The 24504-nt window shown below is 39.2% G+C and overlaps 1 protein-coding gene and 1 long non-coding RNA gene across 8 annotated transcripts; one reads left to right on the forward strand and one right to left on the reverse strand.

The window, feature by feature from the left end:
- The first annotated feature begins 8474 nt into the window (after nucleotides 1-8474).
- Nucleotides 8475-12643, forward strand: LOC133730113 (pentatricopeptide repeat-containing protein At1g63330-like). Of its 2 annotated transcripts, XM_062157779.1 has the most exons (4): nucleotides 8475-10455; nucleotides 10886-11035; nucleotides 11950-12100; nucleotides 12336-12643. In XM_062157779.1, exon 1 carries the CDS (start codon nucleotides 8581-8583, stop codon nucleotides 10354-10356), a length of 1776 nt encoding a protein of 591 aa, XP_062013763.1. In that variant the 5' UTR covers nucleotides 8475-8580; the 3' UTR covers nucleotides 10357-10455; nucleotides 10886-11035; nucleotides 11950-12100; nucleotides 12336-12643. The 2 variants fall into 2 exon arrangements, with proteins under 2 accessions (XP_062013763.1, XP_062013764.1); XM_062157780.1 differs by lacking the exon at nucleotides 12336-12643 and having other exon boundaries at nucleotides 11950-12241.
- A 5706-nt stretch (nucleotides 12644-18349) lies between these two features.
- LOC133730114 (uncharacterized) lies at nucleotides 18350-22912 on the reverse strand. Of its 6 annotated transcripts, none has more exons than XR_009856602.1 (12): nucleotides 22453-22912; nucleotides 22290-22365; nucleotides 22019-22126; nucleotides 21567-21873; nucleotides 20874-21054; nucleotides 20712-20783; nucleotides 20359-20469; nucleotides 20078-20197; nucleotides 19778-19921; nucleotides 19442-19528; nucleotides 18791-18985; nucleotides 18350-18598 (listed from the first exon to the last, which is right to left on the reverse strand). It is a non-coding gene; the product is annotated as an uncharacterized LOC133730114 (long non-coding RNA). The 6 variants fall into 6 exon arrangements; XR_009856604.1 differs by having other exon boundaries at nucleotides 20359-20458; nucleotides 20936-21054; nucleotides 22453-22911; XR_009856601.1 differs by having other exon boundaries at nucleotides 20936-21054; nucleotides 22453-22910.
- Between the last annotated feature and the right edge of the window lie 1592 nt (nucleotides 22913-24504).

The following is a 24504-nucleotide window of genomic DNA, read 5'->3' on the forward strand; positions in this document are numbered from 1 at the left end:
ATTTTGCTTCTTACTTCTCCAAGTAACCAGGTTTCCTCCTACAAATGTAAAGTACCCTGAAGTAGATCTTCGGTCAGTAATACAACCAGCCCAATCTGCATCAGTAAAGCCACTCACCTCCAGGTGATTATGTTTAGAAAACATTAGACCTTTCCCTGGTGCAGTCTTTAAGTATCTTAAAATTCTCACAACGGCATCCATATGAGCCTCACTTGGGTTGTGCATGAACTGACTCACTACACTGACTGCATATGCTACATTTGGTCTGGTATGAGACAAGTAAATTAATCTTCCAACCAATCTTTGATATCTAGCCCTATCTGTAGAAACTTGATCAGGATACTCTGCCAACTTGTGATTTTGCTCAATAGGTGTGTCAATGGGTCTGCAATCTAACAAACCTGTTTCAGTCAGGAGGTCCAGAACATACTTCTGTTGGCATAAGAAGATTCCACTTCTCCCCCTTGCTACCTCAATGCCCAGAAAATACTTTAGGTCTCCAAGATCTTTCATCTCAAACTCAGAAGCCAACTGCTGTTGCAGTTTTCTAATCTCATCATTATCATCTCCTGTAATCACCATATCATCCACATAGATTATCAACACAGTTATCTTACCCTTCTGACGCTTGAGAAAAAGAGTGTGATCTGAGTTGCTTTGTTTATAACCAAAGCGGCGCATTGATTGAGTGAACCTCCCAAACCATGCACGAGGTGACTGCTTCAAACCATACAAGGACTTTTTCAATCTGCAAACTACATCAATATTTGTAGTAGTTTCATATCCAGGAGGAAGGCTCATGTAAACTTCTTCAGCTAAATCCCCATGAAGGAATGCATTCTTCACATCAAACTGCCGAAGTGGCCAATCTAGGTTTGCAGCCAAAGACAATAACACCCTGATAGTATTGATCTTCGCTACAGGGGCAAACGTCTCATCATAGTCCACACCATAAGTCTGTGTGAACCCGTTGGCCACTAATCTTGCCTTGTATCTATTAACTGAACCATCTGCATTGTGCTTCACTGTATAAATCCATCTGCACCCCACAGTCTTCTTTCCACTTGGAAGTGGTACTAACTCCCATGTATTATTCTTCTGCAATGCTTCCATCTCTTCCTCCATTGCCTTAGACCACTTGGGATCTCTTAAAGCTTCCTGCACTTTGTTAGGAACAGATACAGAAGATATCTGGTGCACAAAAGATTCATATAACTTAGATAACCTATGGGTTGACACATAATTGGCAACGGGATACTTTGACTTGGCACTAATGGTGGGTTCATATCTTTTTGAAGGTTTACCACGATTGACTCGATTAGGCAAAGTGTATTTGGTAGGTTCAGACTCTTCATCATGATTAACAATATTAAGAGGGTTAGACACATGTTCAGGATTTACCTCAGAATGATCTTCAAAACCTTGGGAACCTTGGTCGGAGTGGGGTGATGGAGGAAGGGGAGTTGTTGTAGAAACTTCTTCATTCAATTGATTGAAAGGAACGAAAGGAATGCTAGCTCGTTCTTCAGGAACGACAGGAACGCTCGACCGTTCTTCAGGAGGTACAGGAACGAAGGGAACGCTCGACCGTTCTTCAGGAACGATAGGAACGATTGAACGTTCTTCAGGAATGAGAGGAATGCTTGACTGTCCTTCAGGAACGACCGACCGTTCTTCAGAAACAATTGGAACGAACGATCGTTCTTCAGCTTTTTCATCCCGTTCTTCATCTTTTTCATCATCTTGGCTTCCACTGACCATCTCTTCAAAATAGCTAAACTTCTCCCCCTGAAGAGAAGTGTCGGTAGGAGAAAAATAGCAGGCATCCTCGAAGAAAGTAACATCCATAGTAACATAAAACTTTTTTGTGGGAGGATGAAAGCACTTATACCCTTTCTGATGAGTCCCATACCCGACAAAGACACATTTTAAGGCACGAGCCTCCAACTTAGAGCGTTGGTTCTTGGGAACATGAACAAAGGCTACACACCCAAAGACTCTAGCAGGTAGGTTATGAAAAGAAGGAATGGAGACATGTGTGGAGAGTACCTCAAATGGGATTTGGCCCTGAAGGACACTAGAAGGCATACGATTGATAAGATGAGAAGCAGTGAGAACAGCTTCTCCCCACAAATACTTGGGCATATGTGCACTAAAGAGGATGGAGCGGGCAACATCCAGGAGATGACGGTTTTTACGCTCAGACACACCATTTTGCTCAGGTGTTTGTGGACAAGTTGTTTGGTGGACAATGCCTTGTGCCTGAAGATAATCCTGAAACTCATGACTCATGTACTCCCCCCCCATTATCTGAACGAAAGACCTTAATTTGACCATTGTATTGAGTTTGAATCATGGCTTGAAAGGCTTGGAAAGCTGAGAAGACAGCAGATTTAGACTTAAGTAAAACCACCCAGGAAACTCTAGTACAATCATCAATAAATAAAACAAACCAACACATGCCAGTAGGAGTAGGATCACGGGAAGGTCCCCAAACATCTGAATGAATCAACTCAAAAGGGGTAGTACTTTTATTAGAAATACTTAAAGGATAACTGACACGATGGCTCTTGGCCAAGACACAAGTTTCACATCTAAGAGAAGAATCATTAATGCCCAAAAACAAAGAAGGCATAGACTTTTTCATGTTACTAAATGAAGGATGTCCTAAGCGACGATGCCATAACCATAGCTCACTCAACTGATCAGAACTCGAAATCAAAGCGACTGGGGCCATCTTCCCTGGTTTCTCCCCTGCATACATCTGGTCCAGATGGAACAACCTCCCCCTCAGATCTCCCCGACCAATAGTCTCCCTGGTAAGAAGATCCTGAAACACAACATACATAGGGAAAAAGGTCACAGAGCACTTAGCTTCAGCATTTAATTGTGGTACAGATATCAAGTGGTGAGATAAAGCAGGAACATATAAGACATTATGGAGTTCTAATGTAGGTGTAAGTCTAACCGAACCAGTTCCTAACACAGGGAAGGCTTCACCATTTGCATTGGTAACTTTAGACACAGGTGGTGGTGACAAGTGGGTAAAATAGGATTTATCATAAGTCATATGGTCTGATGCCCCAGAATTAATGATCCAGGTATCTTCCCCAACAAAATCAGAAATATGTAAAGCAACACCAATCTTACCACGTCCAACCATGGATACGGAAGGATTACTAGCAGCAGTTGTGTGATCTCGCCCCTCCACACCATAGTAATCAGGATTTTGGACTAAATAAGCTGTAGCACGTCCTTGTTGATTAGGTGCTGGTTTTCCCCAAGATGCAGGATATCCATTCAGCTTGTGACATTTAGCTTTAATGTGCCCTAGTTGTTTGCAGTAGTTGCAAAAAGGACGATTGCCAGTAGGTGATGTAAAGCTAGATTGAGGACGCAACTGTTGAGTATGTGGTGGCACATATTTAGGTGGTGTAGGATTAGACTGAACTGTGAGACTAGACAATTCAGAGTGAATTTCCTTAGCACTCTCTAGTTGAGCCTCATCCTTGCGAATATAGGCAAAGGCTCCATCAAGGGAAGGAGGAGTAGCAAGCCTTAACAACTCACCTTTTGCACTAGCATGCTTGGAATCAAGTCCATTCAGAAATATGTGCACCCGCAACAAATCTTTCTCCTCATTGTGCAGCTTGATATCATCAGCATTCTTCATCTTATTAGGGCGCCTCTGATCAATTTCCAACCAGATGTTCTTCAAAGCAGCAAAATAAAGGGACACACGTTGTCCATTCTGAGTCATCTTGAATGCCTTGGTGTGGAGTTCATGAATCTGAGCAAAGTCAGAATCATTGAGATACAACTCTTTCAAAGTCTTCCATATCTCAGCAGCTGTCTCGCATCCAATGATTAGTTGAACTACCTCATCGGTCATTGATTTGTAGAGGATGGACATCACAGACCCATTTGAGTTCTCCCACTTTCCGAACCCTAGGTCCTTCTCATCTGGTGCTTCAATTGTGCCATTCACATATCCCATCTTGTCAAGCCCACACAGATGGGCAGTCATCATCTTCCTCCAAGTACGATAATTGGTGCCATTCAACTTAGCACCACCAAAACCTCCAGAGGAGTCTTGATTCAAAGATACCTCCACCTTTTGAACAACGACATCATCATCCTTGCCTGACCCTTGTCCTCCCATTGCAGTAATAGAGCACAGCGGAATAAAAAGATGAAATTGAGTAGGCCAAAAAAACGAACAGTAGAGGCTTGAAGAAAAAACCCTAAAACCCAAATTCTAGGTTTAAAGGTGTGAATACTCTCAATCACAAGAACACAGACAAACAAATCCCAATTACTGGGTAGAAGAAAATTTAAGAGAAATTAAATTGAGAGAATTGAGAGCAATGAGAGAACAAAGAGACAAAGTCCAATACGGATCTTTGCTCTGATACCAACTTGAGAATAAGAACGTATTTGAGAGAATAATGAGATAATTTTATTCTTCTCACAATGAGGTATTTATACACCAAGGTTAAATATACTAACTAGGTAAGTGCTAATTACAATTAAGGAGATAATTACATTCCTAATTGCATACAATAAGTACATTCCTAATAGAACAAGAATATTCTAAATATACTACGTTGACTCACGCTAACATGTTGCACCATAAGGCTTGCGGATCATCATGGAGTTCAAAGAAGAAGAAGAAGAAGAAAAATAAGAGAAAATTCGTGCTGATAACGTGTTATAAACTAGAGAATAAGAGAGAGATAAAAGAGAGAAACAGAATATAGGAGGAGGTAGAAGTGTGTATTTCATTCTCATTAGACCCCTTTATATAGGAGTAATGTTTACATCATAAGGACATAACTAATGAATATTTACAGTGGACAACCACATTTATATAATATTTATAACAATATATATATATATATATATATATATATATATATATATATATATATATATCTCTCTCTCTCTCTCTCATCCCTCCAATCTGCGCTTCCTCCCTCTCTCATCCTCCGATTCCGATCTGCACGGTCTTCTCTCTCTCTCTCTGTCATGGCAGCTCCGGCACCCCACCACTGGCTTCGGGCCAACACCTCCATCAAGTCTCCACCGCCATCAGAGACGATCTCAACCATCATGGGTCCCACCCCAAGCCAGCCCCAAAATCGGAGCACAGCATCTGGATCCTAATTGAACCTCCGAGCGCCGCCGTCACCCAAACCACCGATCCAACGATCCAACGCCCATTGCCACAACTCAGCCCCAATGCTGATCCGACTCCGATCCCAGCCCGATTTGACTCCGCTCTCCTTACACAACCACGCCCCTACCACTCCTCCAACCGAGAAAGACGAACACGTCCCGGTCCCAGCCTCCCGGCCTGAGATAAGCCAACAACCTCCCATCCGGCTGCACAGCTCGTGCACCGGCTAGGCCAGACGCCATCACCAGTGCTGAGGATCAGCCGGACAGGACAGAGGTACACCAGCGGCGTTCTCTAGGGTGGAGAGAGAGAGAGAGAGAGAGAGAGGAGAGAGAGAGAGATTAAAGAAGTATATGTGATTGTTTTGTTTATTATGATTTGGTTGGGCAATAATAAGATTATTGGGGGGCGAAAATACGATCATTGGAAGGCAATAATAAGATTATTGGGGGGCAAAAAAATGATTATTAGAAGACAATAATAAGATTATTGGGGACCATGTCACGACCCAACCTTGAGTCATGACTAAAGTGGAGGTTAAAAACTGAAATCAGAGTAAGGCTTTTTTTTGTTTTCTTTTGCTTGAAGTAAGAACAAATCTGTGATCACAACAGAAACAAAAGGAAACTGGAAGGTTTCAAACTCTAACGTAAAAGCAAGTTTCTAATCCTTCACTGAACAAGACTTTTAACAAAATTCCAAAGGAACACTTCTCAAAAAAAGTTTTTTTCTAAAATCTGGGAGAAAAGTAATTCATCTTACAAGCTCAAAAGAGCAACTTGCTTACAAAGTTTTCCACTACAAAAGAATGCTCCAGGTTAACACTTCGTTTACAACATATGTACATTGCAAACACAAAAAGAACAAAATTCTGGAATGAGGAACATCCAGCACCAGGGAGCAATCATTTAAACAAGAAAAGCAAGGTCCAGCACACACTTCACAAGCAAAACAAAGCTCCAAACATTGTCTGCTCAAGACAATTCTGGTATCTCACTACCACGTCCACTCATGGACTTCTTTCCTGAAAACCACAACAAGAATATAGGGAATGAGCTTCACAAGCTCAGTAGGTACAACAAAAGATTAGTATAGCAAAGATTCTAATTTAGAATGCACATAGAAAGGGAGAAGCTAATGGAATTAAACCTTAAAAGTTACTGCTGAAAATCTTTGGAAAGAAAACAATGACACAATTGATATAAGTTATAACATAAGGCTCATCTTTATAACAAAGACACAAACTAGCTTAAAACAGTTCCATAAACAACTGAACCAGAAGAGAAGAGTAAACATAAAACCAAAACTGTCCTGGTAAACCTTCAAATATGTTGGGACAAGTAAAACTCATCTTAAATCCCAACGAAATCCTTGAAAATCCATCCTTTTTCCATTTAGAGCCCATTGTTCGTATTAAGGCCACCGAACACACCCCGTACAAGCGGATCCTGATCAGGTTTTGGGTCTTTCACCCTAGGGAGGCACAATCCCTACTTAACTTTTCCCGGGCCTAACCAACTAAAACGATTTAAAATCCAAGACTCTTTCCAGAAACCTTTTGTCTCTCAAACCAAACTGAACAGTCAAAGGAGTTCAGATAAGAACTTCAAATCTCTTTTGTTTTCAAATTCGTTGTTCGCCGAGGCTGCAGTCGAATAGAGGCGAGTATCCCTGATCTGCGGTAGGCTGCAGTCGACAATCTCTGATCTGCGGCGGGCTGCAGTCGAATCGAGGCGAACTCTTTCGCCGGAGATAACCTCCTGACCCTGCGCTCTATTCCCAATCGGATCGGAGATTGTCAACGTCGTCGTGGTGGTGGCACCAGATCAACATTGTCCTTTGCCATTGGCGCACCAGATCAACGTCGTCGTCGTCGTGGCGGTGTCGGCGGAGGTCAGCAGCCCGTGGAGAGTGGCTCCGCCGCTGAGGAAGAAGAAGGTGACGGCAATACTGCTCCCCAATCGGATCTGTGTGTGTGTGTGTGTGTGTGTGTGTGAGAGAGAGAGAGAGAGAGAGAGAGAGAGGAGAGAGAAGTGAAGGAGGGTTGGTTTTGGTGACCGGAAACGACGACGACGGCGACAACAGCGAAGACGGCGACGACGATGATGAGGTTGATCTGGTCCTTGAGCGTGAGAGAGTGAGTCGTGACCGGTGTTAGAGAGGAGAGAGAGGAATTAAATGGCATGGATGTAGTTTTTTAATTAGGTTGAGGGCAAAAATGTCAATTTAGTTTAAATTGTGTTAATGGGAATAAAAATCTGTTGTTGGGGTAAGTGGGTTAATTTTGATCAATTTTGGTGCTTTGGGTCAAGGACCCTATTAGAAATAATGTCTGTGCATTGCTATGGGTTTTATGGTCAATCGATTCAATTAAATTAATGCATTCTATTTATGTTAAAATGTGTTTTTTTTTTTTAAATTTAAAGAGGATCAAATGATTTCACTCCTATTCCCATGGTGACTCGAACCCGTGACCTGGATCTTAGGATTTATGTTAAAATGTGTTATATAGTCACAGAGATGTTTATTTACAGTGGTTACAAAATATCATTTCTTTAGCATAATACTTTATCAGCATTAATTACACAATATTCTTGTCCTAGCAGCAACAGTTACAAAAATATTGTTGGTTGCATAAAAGAGGGTGTGAAGTTATATCTAACTATGGTGCTGCTTCATTTGTTTTTGAGGATCATAAACTAGACTTGACAAATTGCACACGATACGTACGAACACGAATGAAATTATAAGGATTTAGTTTGAGGTTTATTGGATTGGTTCCATATAGGACCTTCACGATAAGAACACGAATTTTAATGGCTCGGTTTAGTGTTAATTCTTTAACACGATGAGAACCATTAACATAATGGTATTTTTGTAAATTTTGAGTTTCTCTATCTAATATACATTAGAAACCCTAGTGCATTTCTGAAATTCATTTTAACCAATATCTCAATATTCATGACAACAACCTCAACTCTTAACTTTCAAAAGAAAAATGTACCTGGATTGTATAAGATTCATGTGTGCTTCTTATGTTACTCTAAGATTATAAAATGTTATAAACAAACATTTAGTTATTTTCTTAACTAGTCGTGATGAGTTTTAACAGTTAATATGAAATTTAATGGTTTGGTTTTGGTTTTAGCATGCTCCACGCCTCCACCCGTTAGCTTAATAGTTTGTTATCGTCGTTCACGATAAATATACAAAACGAATTTAATACGACACGAACACGGCACGACACGGTGTTTTACCATGTCTACCATTAAATCTAAAAAATAAAACGACCAACTATGGCCTGCTTTATAAAAGTTGTCCTCTTTTTAGGTAAAACACCTACAAGCAGAATTTGAGATTCATCTATCCAAAAAGAATTCGAGATTCGAAGAAAAACAGAGATGCTGAAGATGGTTCGAACAAGTGCTTCTTCTTCTTGTCTTCCCTCTACTCATCTTGTTGCTGTTCCCCTCATCAACAATTTCATGGCTTTGTTTCATTCGAGACAAACCCAGCTAGGAAATCGACCCTCAGTGCCCAAAGTCACCAATCTTGAGGATGCCTTGAAGGTGTTCGATCATATGCTTCACTCGCGTCCTCTGCCTTGCGTTATCCCTTTCACTCAGATCTTGGGTCAACTTGTCACATTGAAACATTATTCAGCAGTCATCTCTTTGAATAGGCAGATGGGTCTGATCGGAATTGCTCCTGATGTTTATTCTCTAAATATTATCATTAATTGCTATTGTCGTTTGAATCAAGTCGGGTTTGGCTTATCTGTCTTGGCGCAATTCTTCAAATTGGGTCTTCAACCAGACGTCTTCACCTTCACCACTCTAATCAACGGCTTTGTTCTCAACAATCAAGTCCCTGAGGCTGCACGAATTTTCACCAAAATGCTGCAGGCAGGCGCAGGTCATTCTAAGCCCAATGTGTTTACTTTCACCACACTAATAAAGGGCTTTTGCATGATAGGAAACAACAGAGCTGCAATTCAATTACTCAGGAAGATGGAAGAAGAAGGAGGATGCGAGCCTAACACAGTTTCCTATAACACCATCATCCACAGTCTCTGCAAGGATACACTAATTGATGAAGCAATGAACCTCTTCTCAGAAATGATTACTAGAGGTACTGCTCCGGATGTTGTTACTTACACCTCTTTGATTCAAGGAGTTTGCAATATACGCCAGTGGAAACAAGCTACAACGTTGTTGAATGAAATGGTGAGTCAAGGTATCTTTCCAGATATCCACACCTTCAATGTCTTGGTTGATACACTCTGTAAGGAAGGGATGGTTGTGGAAGCCGAAACTGTGGTTGAGACGATGATTCAAAGAGATATCGAGCCTGATGTCATTACTTACAACTCACTTATGGACGGTTACTGTTTGCGAGGAGAAATGGACGAGGCGAAAAAAGTTTTTGATCTAATGGTTAGCAAGGGCTCCATGGTTAATGTTCAGAGTTGTAGCATATTGATAAACGGATACTGTAAGCAGAAAAAGATCGATGAGGCCAATAAGGTTTTTCAGGAAATGACTTGTTGGGAGCTTGTTCCTGATACCGTTACTTATAACACTCTTATTGATGGTTTTTACAAAGCAGGCAGAACACAAGATGCAGAAAAGTTGTTTTCTGATATGCAAGGTTGTGGCCAACCTCCAGATGTTCGAACTTATAATATTTTAGTTGATGGCCTGTGTAACAACCAACAACTTTCTAAAGCTCTAGAATTGCTTAGAGAAATGGAAGGCAACAAGTTGGAACTAGATATTGTAGTTTACACTACTATCATTGAAGGTTTGTGCAAAGCTGGGAAAATGGATTCTGCAATAGATGTCTTCTCTGGTTTGTCATCAAATCATCTTCAACCTGATGTGTGGACGTATAATATAATGATTCTTGGATTTTGTAAAGGAGGCCTATTAAGTGAAGCTGAAAATTTGTTTACAGAAATGAAGGAGAGAGGCTGTTCTCCAGATGACTGTACCTATAACACAATTATCCGAGGTTTTATGAATAACTATGAGACCTCAAGGGCTACAGGACTTATTCAAGAAATGCTTGAGAGGGGTTTCTCTGCGGATGCATCAACTATGGACTTGATTGTTGATTTATTGTCAAAGGATACAGTAGATCCTGTATTAGAAGCATGGCTTAAAGATTCAGTCTGAAATATATGAATATATGAAATGAATCAATACCACTACGAAATTCGAAACTGCTGCAGTGCTGCTCCTTTAGCAACCCTGGAACTTCTGTGAATGCAGTTTGTAAGTCCACCATCGAAACACAATATCGGTTCCTTGTTGCACTCCAAATTTGAGCACATTGGTTTTCTCTTTCACTATATGTGTGCGTACACATGTGATAGCTGAATATTTAGTTGCTGGCAATAAGTATACCTGAAGAAGTATTTCTCATTCAACAACGAAAATTGACTATTCAGTTATTCCTCTTTTTTTAGTTCATCTGTGTTTAATATCTATGTCTTAAAGGGCAATTGACTTTCACATTTTTGTTTGATTGTAAAGCATGTCCCAATACCTATGACTTTTACATCAGTTTGCAAAACGAACATCCTGAAACTCTGTTTCAATAAAGGCCTATATTTTTAACTTGAGCATTTTGGGATATCCCCAGATTTATTGCTAATTTTAGCTAGGGGAGATATGTATAACTCTTACCTTTTGCGATGTTTAGGTATCTTCCGGTGCATGTCTACATATTACTCCATCAATGCCTCTGCTTATGTTCAATCGATTATGGAGCTTCTGGAGTATGGTTTGCACAACCATGTTTGTAGGCTGGAACGCAGATTGTGAACAAGAGCAAGAATACTTCTGTTCCAAGGTAGTCTGCTACTCTGCTCTGGTTTATGCCTTTTGTTGAAAAGAATGGAACTGTTGAGCTATATGTGCTGATTATGTTAGGCAATTGTATGATTAAACTTATAGTATGAGAAGTAACCAGTCTGATCTAGAACTTCTTGTCAAGAAAGGAAAAGACTTGCTCAGTTGATTGCTTTTCACCATCATTGAACAATAATGTGGTTTTATTCTCTAGCAGTCCCCAAATTAGGGATTGGAATTGGGTATTAACTTTTCTGGTTAGGTATTTTGGTTCCTTTTGCCTGAGGTTAGCACCTACTTATTTAAGGTCTGCCATCCTTAGTTATAAGAATGAAGTTCTGATTCAAGAACCTTATACTTATCCCAATTGCAGACTTTTTGAAAAGAAATTTGGGAGTTTTGATGTTCTGAAGTTATGGGTATTTAGGATCATCTAGTTTGTTTTGACCCAGAAAAGAAAAAGGGTCAAGGATGATTTAGTTTGTGGAGATAGATTCTGTTGGGAAAACAAAATAACTGAAAGTGTGGTTAATTTATGATTCTTGATAAGCTTCAGTTGAGAACTGTTGAATCCCTATGTTTGTGCATGTATATCAAATAAAATGGTGATTGAGTACTCATATGCAAAGGTGGTATGAAAATTAGGAATTTGGCAGAAAATAGCCCCAGTACTTTTTTGCAGTTTGCAGACGCCCCTTCACATGCTTTTAATCAAGTGACATAAGTTTCTGTGTTAGTCATCATATTGGTTTCTGGGAAATTTAAGAATCTCTGGCAGTATACATCATGGGATAAAGAGTTACCATGTATTGATGCCCTGGGTTTTATTCACTGTGTGTGATCTATAGGACTTTGAGAGATGAGAGTTGGTCAATGTTTGTAAACCAAATGCTTTGCTTGCTTCTGGTTTTTCAGGGCTTTAGATTATCCGAGGGAGAAAGATGGAGCACGACTTCAGATGAGACTATCTTACAGTCCAGTTGCAAATTTATTTCTCTTTCTTGTTGAGTGGACGGATTACCAGCTTGCTGGGGCCCTTGGCTTGCTTAGAATTCTTATTTATGTGGTATGGTCTCTAATGTAATTGAATTTTATAGATTGATGAACACTTGTTTTGTTTTGTTTTGTGTTCTGTAATTGAATTCTTATTCACTGCGAAGGTCTTTTTCTTCGGAATGTTTCATAATCTTGAAGTCCATTTTTCCAATTTTTAGTTCTTCATCTGTTATTTTTACAGTCCATCTCCTTCTTAAATGTATTAATTTGGTTTGACATCTGATTTGGCTGTGGCAATGTGGTAGATTGGCAGACTTATCGGATGGAAAGAGTACCATATCGATTTACGAGAGGGCCAGCATCAAAGAATTTTAGGGTCAGTCAGGTTCAATGTAGACAACTTTACTAATGTAGTAATATGTACACAAATGCGTAACATTGTAAATTTGGAAGTACATCTGCAGTAGATGTGTTGTGCTCGCGTGTTTTTCCATTCACAGAAAGGAGTGATATTTCCTTCTTTGTTGCAACTTCAAAAAGAGTTTTGTGGGAGTAGAAATACAGAGAACAGTAATAGCTGCGCGTTCACAAGAAGACAATACATTGAAGTAAATGTCAGAGGATCAGGAGGGAAATCAAATTCATCTTGGACACAAACCAAATAAATAACCTAGAGAGTTGCAGAAGATTTTGTAATATATTAAAACTAACGTCAAAGTGTCTAACGAGTGTCTTACTTGTAGTCTACATGACTAGGACTCCTAGGAGAGCTTGAATCTGGATAGAAAGCTAAGGTATGAATGCCGTTATCAGTTGATGATCCAACCACGTACATATATCTGCATAGAAAACATTGAAGTAGCCAAATACTAAGTTTGGATGGATAAACAAGTTATATGCTACCATTACTAGTTCCAACATTCGGACCCATATGATTAAGCACAAAATCAAAATGCAATTTAGTTATGGACCAATTGAATAATGAAAAGCGGACAAAAGGAATTAAAAAGTGAGAGTCCTTACGGAGTTTGTAGGTAGCCATGAAGGTTTTCTCAAGTACGATAGATCTGACCCAACAGAATCATCTCTACTCCCGAACAAAATATCTGAACTTCTATAATTGTAGCAATCAGAGGGACACATTAGTATCAGGGGGAGTTTTAATACTAACATTACGTTCTCAAAATGTGAAGTGTGTAATACTCTTTTGTCCCTTCAATCGAGCTTATTTTTGTTCCACTGGGTTTTTACTACTCAGCAAGGTTTTATATGAGTCAACATAAGGAGCACTATCGACGCATAAGGAGCACTATCGACGTCTACAACGTTATATTTAGACAGCACAAGGGGCAGCATTGCAGGAAATTAAGATATAGTGTGCTTAGTCAAAATAGGTTTAGGATTAGTTGGCCTAATTGTAATACGGTTAGCATAATCCTTTTTTTTTTTTCTTTTTTAGAGTAATAGTCAGCCACTTTATTAAAGATAATAAGAAAAATTACAATACTAGATGCAACAAGGCATCGAAAATAAAACCAAGTAAGGATACTAAGGGATGCAGTTAGACACCCGATGAAGCACCAAACAGAGCTATGTAAAACGGTACCAAGCACCAACAACTCTCCCCATTCACACTGTCTTGCCAACAACCCCAGCCACAACACTCCAAACCAGAATCGTTCAAATCCAATTCAGTCGTGCCCTGCTTGGACGGAGTTGGGTTACTCTCGTCGTCGTACCAATCCAACCAAGTAGTGCAGCCTCTTCCCCCACTGAAAAGAATCGCCAAAAATAAAGAGAACCTGAGAATACGAAGTCGTCGCCGACAATAATGCGAGCCACAGACAATTAGGAGAAACAATGTGAACCGTGTGCAATGTATCGACGCCGAAAAGGTGCTCCATCGATGATGGAGCAAGGTGCAGAGAGGCCAAGAGCGGCGCTCTCCCAACCCTAGCAGAGAGCTAGGTATTTTCATTATACCGTTAGCATATTCCTACTTGTACCCAAAGATATTGTACTTGTAATTTTGTGATGCCCGGGAAATTCGTATTTATTTTCCGAGGGTTTTCCGGAATTTAAATTGTGGTTATTGGATGGTTTCGTGGCTCGTGGATGGAGCGGAAGTGTTTCGGACGAATTTTTATTCGGAAAGTATGACTTTAGGGGGTTTGCAAAGGTTGACTTTTGAAGTGTTGAGATTCTCCGAAAACTTCCTTCACGAAAGTTGTAGAGCGCGTCGATACGAGTTCGTGGACATGTGGAACGCGAGAATCAGAGTTCGTATGAGAAAGTTATGGCCATTGGAAGGAATTTCCATTTTGGTATAAATAGAAGTTTCCCAAGTTGGAAACTTACTATTTTCATTTGTTTCCTTTTCCGGAAACCATTTCCTTTCTCTCTCTTCTCTCTCGGCTGCACCTTCAGAATCGAAGAAACCCATCTGACCCGACCCAGACCCGGCCGACCCGACCCGGTTTTTCCGGCGAACTGCGGCGGTCTCCGGCGACGAAACTTTCCAGATAGGATCGCCTCCTCCGTCTGGTCGTCCCTCTGGAGTCCTCTAGCGCCGATTCTCCTCCACGGCGGCGCTGCAAGGCGGTGCAGTTTGAGGATTTTGGACCCGGTCAGAAATCCTTGTTCCGACGTCGGCGGGGCTTCTAGCTGGGCTTGGGGAACTCAGAGCAGCCTCCTTGATCGATCCTTGGTGGTTGTTTGGATCGATTCACGTAAAACTTGGTTCAACTCAGCTTGGATTACTGTTCACGGCTTGTGAGGTAGTTTTCGATCCTTTATGCTTGTTTTCTGACTTCGAGCTAGTTATGAGAATCCACAAGCATGCTCAGATGAAGATTTTTCATGTTGGGAGTTTTGTGAAATAATGAGTTTTGGCCGGCGGCGGTGCGCCACCGCCTGTGGCGGCGTTCCGGCGGTGTTCCGGCCATGTATGGGACTGTTTCTGGTATTATATGTCTTCTACTCGTCGATACGAGCGTTTTGATATATAATACACATATTTTGGAGTTCGTATGAAATTGTTATGATTTTTACGGTTTCATACCGGTGGATTTATTCGATCCGTGAGGATCTGAGCGTCCAATCGACTTGTGGTTTGGACGTATCGATCGTAGATGTATTCCGGAGACTTTGGGAGGTCTCGGATGCGGTTTCGCCTCGATTGGCGTCACCTTGGGAATTTTGGTTCGATTTAAGGTTTCGAACGTTATTCCTTGTGATTCGTTGACTGAATCAGAGCTGTACTTCCGTAGGTACTTGGTGAAGTATTCTTTGGACGACTATTGTGATTTGGCTGCTTTGTTCTGTATTGAAGACGCAGCGGGAGTTTCGAGGTGAGTAATCTCACAAGGTTCAATTATGAACGGATTTAAATTGGTTGATTTTGATTTGCTTTCGAAATGAACTATAGATGATATTAGCGGCATTTCTGAGTGGATGACTATGTGTGTACATATATATATTTTGGGATATATATATATATACATATGTATTCATGTTTTGGTGGTTTGTGGATTTATGAAAACAATAGGCATGAATGATGCGTTTTATTGTTTTGGGTTGTGGCTTTTGGAAAACAAATGATTTGGAATTGTTGATTCGATTTGTTTTGAAAAGCGTTGAGATTTGTGTATGAAAACAATATGCATGAAATGATGCTTTTTATTGTTTTGTGGCTTTTCAGAAAACAATGATTATGGAAATGTTGATTTCGATTGTTTTCAAAAGCGTTGAGATTTGTGTAATGATTTTGAGTCCAGTGCGACTGCTTAATGATTTGCTCCAAGGGACTGTGCGGCCCGAGGAACGAAGGTCTATGACCTTGGGCAGAATATCAGGTAATCACGTCTTTGGCCGGACGAGTGGTTACGTTTCAGTTAGAGCTCTAGTCTGTCTGCCACAATTGTAATTCATGGGGTAGCGGGAATTGGTTATATCTAACTCATGAGATTACGTGCTTTTAAGGAACATGGTGTGAGTTGCTTCCTTATTAACGGTTTTTAAGGGGACAAGGTGTGAGTTGTTTTCCTTATTAACGATTTGATAGAAATCAAGGTGTGAGTTGCTTTCTATGGTACGATTTGGTACGATTGATAGAATTCAAGGTGTGAGTTGTTTTCTATGTTATATTTGATAGAAATCAAGGTGTGAGTTGCTTTCTATGGTACGATTTGGTACGATTGATAGAATTCAAGGTGTGAGTTGTTTTCTATGTTATATTTGATAGAAATCAAGGTGTGAGTTGCTTTCTATGGTACGATTTGGTACGATTGATAGAATTCAAGGTGTGAGTTGTTTTCTATGTTATATTTGATATAAATCAAGGTGTGAGTTGCTTTCTATGGTACGATTTGGTACGATTGATAGAATTCAAGGTGTGAGTTGTTTTCTATGTTATATTTGATAGAAATCAAGGTGTGAGTTGCTTTCTATGGTACGATTTTGGTACAACTGATAGAAATCAAGGAGGGAGTTGTTTTCTATGTTTCGTTTTAAAAGGAACCAAGGTGTGAGTTGCTTTCTTTTATTTCGATTTGAATGGGAATTAAAGTGTGAGTTGTTTCTCCTTTATTTCGTATTTTAAGAGATCAAAGCGTGAATTGGGTTCTTGATTGAAAACGTGCGGGCTTTTATCCCGTGATTTTGGTGTGAGTTGTTTTGAGTTACTCATACGGGCTTGCAAAAGCTTACCGGGTTTGTTGTGTGACAACCGGTGCACCATTCCAACGGTGTAGGGGTTATTCCTGCAGGGTAGGATAATCGGGCTGAAGCCGAGGTAGCTTGTTGGCAGCAGAACAGGTAGGAAGCAAATTTTGATTGGCTTTGCCATTGTTATGACTTCCGCTATGTAGAAAACTCTGAGGAGCTTTTGCGATTTATCTTGTTGTTGACAATTTAATTCGTAAGCTTATGTAATATATGACTCTGTGGGCTGGTCAATATTGACATAGTGGGTTCAATGCATCAATACGTATGTAGTTTAAAGAGGAAAAAGTTTTCAGGTATTTGGTATTGATGGTTGAACGATCACGCATATATAATTATGGGGTTATATATCGATTTTTATTTGTGTTAAAAATCAGGGGCGTGACAAATTTTCTATAAATAGATACCTCTATTCTTAGTTCTCTATAGATATAGATAGGGCTGCACACAGATTGGGTTGGATCGGTTTTGACTCCAAACCGTCTCTATGCCAAAGTGAGCGGTTTAGGCATTTTGGAGAACCGGTCATAAAAAAAAATTTAAAAAAAAAAAAACTTAATCCGCCCAATCCTATCCAATTAAAGATGGTTTGGTTAATTCGGTCGGTTAGGCAGTTTTCACCTATATAATATCAACATGCTATTTATGAAAAAAATCATAGTAAAAATTCAATCTCAATAATTGAAATTATGTTAAATTATAAATTTCAAATTCAATAATTAAAATCCAAAACATATGGTCAAAAACTAAAATTTAAATTATATTCAAAGTGATTCACTTATTTAACGACTTCGCCATCAGTATTAGCTTAATATGAGGGTATTATAGGTCAAAGAATGACAGATTGAGAGATCAGAGATGTGATGTGAGAGGATCAAAAAAATTGTAGTGATTATATACTAAGGTTATAGGCCTTTGAGCCTTGAATTCAATATGGTAGTATATCTTTGAGAATAAAGTTATAACTGAATATTTAGAACTTACTTAGAACAAACCGGACAAATAAAAATATATTTATTATTGTTCACTACACCAAAAAATGAATCAGACGACAGTTTTTCACTGTCGTCTGATAAGGCACGTTGCTGTTGTCTATCTCAATGCCGTCTGATGGGTGAATCAAACAATAGGACATAACTGTCGTCTGAGGAAATTTTGCACAACAGCAACGACTTACATAACTATTGACTGAACACCAGAAAGAACAACAACGATGAGTATCTTAACTCTTGTGCAAATCAATTTCAGACAACAGCTGCTAGAAGAGAGAAACTTGTGAAGAACAATGAGAAAACATTAGCTTGTAAATAAACTGTTGTCTGAATGAAGGTTGTACATCATCTAACTAGTTGTTTTCTATGGACTGGATTTAAACAAGACAACAGACTACTGAAGAAAGCATTATCTGTTTGTATTTGATACTGCGTGTTTCTGAAAAAAACTGTTGTTTGAGTTTTTATTGGACAATGGTTTCGATGTAGAGTCTTATTGTGCTGTAATGGCTCCAACAACAGTTTATGCTATCCATTTAGTTGTATTAGCTCCCTTGGACAATTGTTTTTACTCAGTTGAGAGTGGTATGAAAGTGACTCTAATATTTTACTAAAAGCAACTTTCATAATAAATTCCAATAGATTCAACAAAGGCAATTTCATAAAGCATTAATCCATTTCATTAGCTTAACAAGCTTTCTAATTTCATAAGGTTTACATAATGATAAATAATAATACAACTTGCTGGGTGTTCCAAGCTTGATCTCCCAATGACTGCACATTGCCTTTCATTTCCACCATCTCAGTTCAAAGCCTTGAGCAGTTTGATACAAAATTTCCCATAAGTGGTTCATCTGCAAACAATAGCAAAGATGTTGCAATTAAAAACTAATGATAAAGGAGAATCCATATACCAGCTGCAAGTATATTTTAGGCAAGTATTTCCAACATTTTGTCAGCAATCAAGGAGAATGCATATACCAAACAACATTATTCAGCTTCAATTCATTACTACTAAAATACATTCACTTTTAATATCTACTTACCATTTCTTGATTTCATTGATTTACTCTGATGCATTGCTTGCATAGCAAAACCAATATTTCCAGTTTCAGCTATCAGCGGACAAAGTCTGTGACAATTGTCCATTGCTTGCACTTCTTCTTCACCTTTACAATTCTCACCATCATGCTCTTCTAATAATCTCTTTGCTCTTCTGGACCGCATATCAAGTGCCATAACTACATCGAAAACCAGTAGATATAAAGTTATGTTCAATTTCAGAAAACAAACAGAGCGGACACAATAAATCAGATAGTCTTTTATATAACCATACTTGAATTTGAAATATTACAAAAATCTGAGTGCACACTGTTCCAGAACTCTGTGAAATCAAATATCATCATCAAAATCTCAACTTCATAAAAAAACAGAGTTCAATTGGAACAACAAACAAAACAAAAGAATGTTGATAATCAAAATTAATCAATATCCAAACATTTACTGCATACTGCATAGCAATTCATTTCCTGCAAATCACTGCATAACTCTACGTCAAACACACAGCTAAATATATATTCTACATGTATATTTAGCTCTCATATGAAATAGTATACACGAGCAAACAAAAATAATAAGCACTCTGTTGCATAAAAAGTAAAACCTCAGTATAAAATCCACAGACATGAATAATTAACCTTTAGAAAGTTAGCATCTATGTTGCTTGCAATTGCTCTGGCTAGCAATGTCTTTTCTATTCCCGAGGGTCCATAGAGAAGAACACCCTGGAACAATTCAATAAAATAAGAAAGAAGACTTCTTAGCATGATAACATTACTAGGGTAAGCATGATAAAATTATTGAACATGTCACTAATAGTATGAAGTCAGCAATACTATATAAAACATGTCTTGGGTGGTTTGATGCCCACTCCAAGGAAGAGCTCAAGGTTCATTAACAGCAAGAGCATTGTTTTAGGCTTAAGAACAAATCAACACCGGAGCAAGAAAGTTTTCAATATTCTTTAGGCTTACTCCGCTGCTTTCAGGTTTCGAGCACACCATATCTGAAGACAAGAGTGAGCTCTATCTAAACACATTTCAGCCAACCGTGCACAAATGGCTTCCGAACTGGGAAATAACATCCACAACTCCTCCATAACCTCCTATTGTTGTAACCTGAACAGAAGAATGGTGCAGTGGCATGAGACCAGAGAACAAATTTTCATGACTAACAAGTATTCTTGTAATCTTACCACAGTGACCAACATTTTGAAACATGAGCAGGCACAAAGATTGTTTAAGTAAAAGTGCAAGATCAAGCCAAGTTCTTACCCCAGATGTATGTAATGAGACAGAAAAGGCTGACTGGGGAGGAGCACATTGCATTTGTGAAAGAATCGCCTCATTTATCTCAAAACGGCTAAGTAGAGGCTCTGCTCCAACTACTAATATCTGGGAAGGAGAAAAGCAACAATGCCTAGTGAGTAAAATGAAGCCTATACAAATATGGAATTTTCTTTCAGAGAAATATGGAAGAAAGTTACTCTATTTTTGTATAACACTAGATAGTAGCAATAGCAGCAAATTATAATAGAGGGGGGGGGGAACCTTACTTGATTTTCATCAAATACTACATCCTGTACATATGCACGAGTTGAAGTCCTTTAAATGCATTCAGAAGCAGGAAGGTTCCAAACTGATAAACTCCGACCACTACCACAAGCCTATAAAAGAAAATGAGATTAATCAGGTCACAGAATGAATGCCTAATGTTTCCAATGATGTAGTAATTAATCAAATTCTGGTGACTTTATCAATTAGTACATTGCATGATATTGTTACTAATTGGAAACAAAAACAAAAAAAAAATGATATTGTTGCAGCTTATGACACCAATAAAATACTATCAAAGTGACTTAACAGAGAAATATTATAGAACAGATACCAGAATGGACACCACTACAACCTTTAAAAATGCATGCAACAGAATTCAAGAGTTGTATCAGACCATTATGTGACTATCGCTTTCGGTCACGAACTGTAACAGGAAGCAGATACGACCATTAACCCTTGGCATACAAATGCATATACATAAGACAAATCTGACTGAGGTAGGATGTTAACTCACATTAATCAGTCAGATTTATGGGAAAAGACATTAATGGCCACTAAGGTAGGATGTTAACTCACAGAATTCTTGTACACGGGCTCAGATTTCAATTTCTGCACATTATTCCATAAAACCTGGGTACCCCTGACTTGGATTGAATTAGAAACTGATCTTTGGAGTTCTCATCCTGTGGAATGTCCTGCAGCAATGGCCAAAGAGCATTTTACACATATGGAATGCCAGACACGAACATAGGATCATTCTAGTTGTAGCATTGCAAGGAAGGGCTTGATTTGAGTCATATATATAATAAACCAGAAACAGAGAACAATTTTTTTTTTTCTTTTTTCTTTTTTCATTTGAAAATCAAGACCCTTAAATTTAGTAATTAAAGATACAGAAAAATAAAGCAAACTAATCGAAAGGAACAGCAACATTTAACAATTTTTAGAATTAGGATAATTCCTCGCGCATAAATCTGCAAATTTTCAGGGCAAAATTTCACGAGAAGACGGCTAAATATACAGAAAAACAAAGAAAACTAATCGAAGAAAGGAACAGCAACATTTGACGATTTTTAGGATAATTCCTGGTGTATAAACCTGCAAATTTTCACAAGAAGATGGCTAGATACAGAAAAATAAAGCAAACTAATCGAAGAAAGGAACAACAACATTTAACAATTTTTAGGATAATTCCTGGCGTATAAACCTGCATATTTTCAGGGAAAATTTTCACGAGGTGATCGCCCTCCTTGTGGAACTAACCGCCATGCGATTGAAAGATGAAACTGCCTTGGGGAATATTTTGGCATTCAACACATTTGATTAGCATAACTTCCAACAGAGATTAACCGAACAATATTTATAACAACTGAAACATTTCATATACTTATCTAGATATGAACAGCCACATAGCCAATTCGTTGAATTCAACGGGCAGTGCAAGATGCTTTGAGAACATAAATTGACAATGCACGCAGCTCTTGGGAATTGAACCTTGGAACTCATGCTCCACTCTGGTTTCAAGGAACACGCGGTGCCATTAAGTTCAAAGCCATCAGCTTGACATTGCAAGGCTTTATTCACATATATTCTAAAAAGGACAAGAAAGATGCTCGTACAGAATACATCGTGAAAGAAACTAAAAGTCAGCCAAAGTACCTTTGGAAAGCCCATGGTAAACAAAACTGTAAGAACAGCCATGCCTCTTGAAACATTCTTCATGGTTTTAGCAGAAGGATTTCCCTCCATCCCTTCTTGCAGATTGCACTAATGAACAAAAGAAAGAAAAAATCAATTCATAAATTTAATTGAATATAGTTTCTGATCATGAACAGTTAATTCTTATCCCCAATCCTATCACCACCACTATTACCAAAACCAATCATCCACGAAATGCAAATTTAAATAAATAAAAAAAGCCACTACATACCTTAAGATCGAGCAGCAAAAAGTAGCACTCTCTGTGAGACAGCTTAAATGTACGAAGCAGAATCTCAATCCCAACTCTAACAAGAAATGGAAGATTGAAAACATAAACAGCTAGGGTTCGAAGAAAAATCGAAGCTCTGAGAGGGGAAGAGAAATAGGCGTACCAATCAGAATCAGAAATGCGCGGACAACGAGCCTCACCGAGCTTGGAGACGGCTTTGCAGAGAATGAGGCTGACGAAAGCATGGTCGAGCTGAGATCGAGTGGGACTGTGGGACGAAGACTGCAGATCTGAGCGGAGGAGAAGTCATTTCTCTCGGCGGCGAGTTCGGTTCCGAAGAGAAGAGATTGAAGCCGTAAACAGTTCTTATAGTCGACTTGCATATATTCAAATCTGGAAAAGACACCGGCTTGGCTTTTGCATGGTTAATCGAAGCCAGGGGTGAGGGTTTGGGTTTTTTTTTTCTCTATTTTTGGTGGAGACTGAGAAGCAAAAAAAAAAAAAAACACAGAAGAAGAGAAGAATGGAGAGTTGATCTGGACTCTAGAGAGTTAAATTAGAATTTGGCGTCAGTTTCTAGGATAGAGGGAAATTAGAATTTGGCTAAAAATTTGAGTCAATTAACCAGCGCGCCCCAACATATTGAAACCTAAAACTCAGACAACATCAATTTCAATACATTGTCTGAAAGAGAGTAGCACAATAGACAACTAAAAAACTATTGTGTGAATCAGAACAATCAGACAACATCTTTCACCAGGCATTGACTTAAAAGATATCAGACAACAGACACCTAAAATAAAATAAAACAGTTGTGTGACTGAAAATAATCAGACAACAGCAAAAATAAACCATTGTATAAATGAACCTTGGACAACATCACATAATAACTGTTGTCTGAATTGACTCATTCAGACAACATCAAAAAAATCAACCATTGTCTGAAATGCTTTTGCACAAGAGCCAAGAAAAAACTATTGTTGGATTCAAAAACTTAGACGACAGAATATTTCTTGCTGTTGTCTGATTATTTCAGACGACAGTTAAAATGTTTGCTGTCGTCTGATATGTGTTGTCTGATTCCGAAATTGGTGTAGTGGTTGTAGAGAAACTGAAATTGAGAGGAATTTGCTGTGTATTCTCATTGATAATAGGGGTCTCTTTATATAGAGGTTTACAATACATAGAATCTGAATCATACAAGGAAATATAATCTCTAGATTCTTCTAATTAAACCCTATTACCACTAGGTCAAGTAACCTAGAGTTTGGGCCAAACACAAATTAGGGTTTTACTTGAACACTCCCCCTTATGTTGCCCAAACGCGGTGCTTCTCTCGTTGCCTCGCTAAAAACCTTGCCGAGTAACAAAAACCCAGTGGGACAAAAATAACCTCGGTCGAAGGGGAAAAAGAGCACAACACACCCTTCACGCTTCGAGACGAACATGTAGACATCTCCCCCTGATGACTACGATTATGGGAGTTTAGATAATTTCCACAAGCCAATTCTTGCCACATGTTTCTCGAACGTGGATTTGGGCAATGACTTGGTAAACAAGTCTGCCACATTGACCTCAGATCGAACCTGGTTCACTTTGATCTTGAGGAGCTTCTGTTGTTGCTGATTGTAGAAGAATTTAGGCGATATGTGCTTGGTGTTGTCGCCTTTGATGTAGCCTTGCTTCATTTGTTCAATGCAAGCAGCATTATCCTCATAAATGCTTGTTGGCTCATCTGTGGTAGACTTCAGACCACAATTGCTTCGAACATGCGTAACTATGGATCGAAGCCATATACATTCACGAACTGCTTCGTGAAGAGCAATAATCTCTGCATGATTCGAAGAGGTAGCGATTAAGGTCTGCTTTGTAGACCTCCAAGATATCGCGGTCTTTCCCAAGGTGAAAACATAACCAGTTTGGGAGCAACCTTTGTGTGGGTCAGAGAGGTACCCAGCATCAGCAAAACCTTCCAAAACACTTATATCGTTTTGGGATGGGGAGAGGGAACGTAGTCCACCATGTGTGGCGTCCCTGGGAGTTGATGGGTCCGAATCCATCGTCTCTCTGTAAGGATAGAACAATCTCATATCGATCGTACCACTTAGGTATCGAAAGATATCTTTAACACCAGTCCAATGGCGTCGTGTTGGCGCAGAGCTATATCTAGCCAGCAAGTTCACAGCGAATGAGATGTCCGGTCTTGTGCATTGTG

This window comes from Rosa rugosa, chromosome 2, assembly GCF_958449725.1.
Source record: "Rosa rugosa chromosome 2, drRosRugo1.1, whole genome shotgun sequence".
Lineage (NCBI taxonomy): Eukaryota > Viridiplantae > Streptophyta > Magnoliopsida > Rosales > Rosaceae > Rosa > Rosa rugosa.

What these genes read in the sequence shown, in the direction of transcription:
- LOC133730113 (XM_062157779.1), top strand. Translation starts at nt 8,581, where the DNA reads ATGCTGAAGATGGTTCGAACAAGTGCTTCTTCTTCTTGTCTTCCCTCT.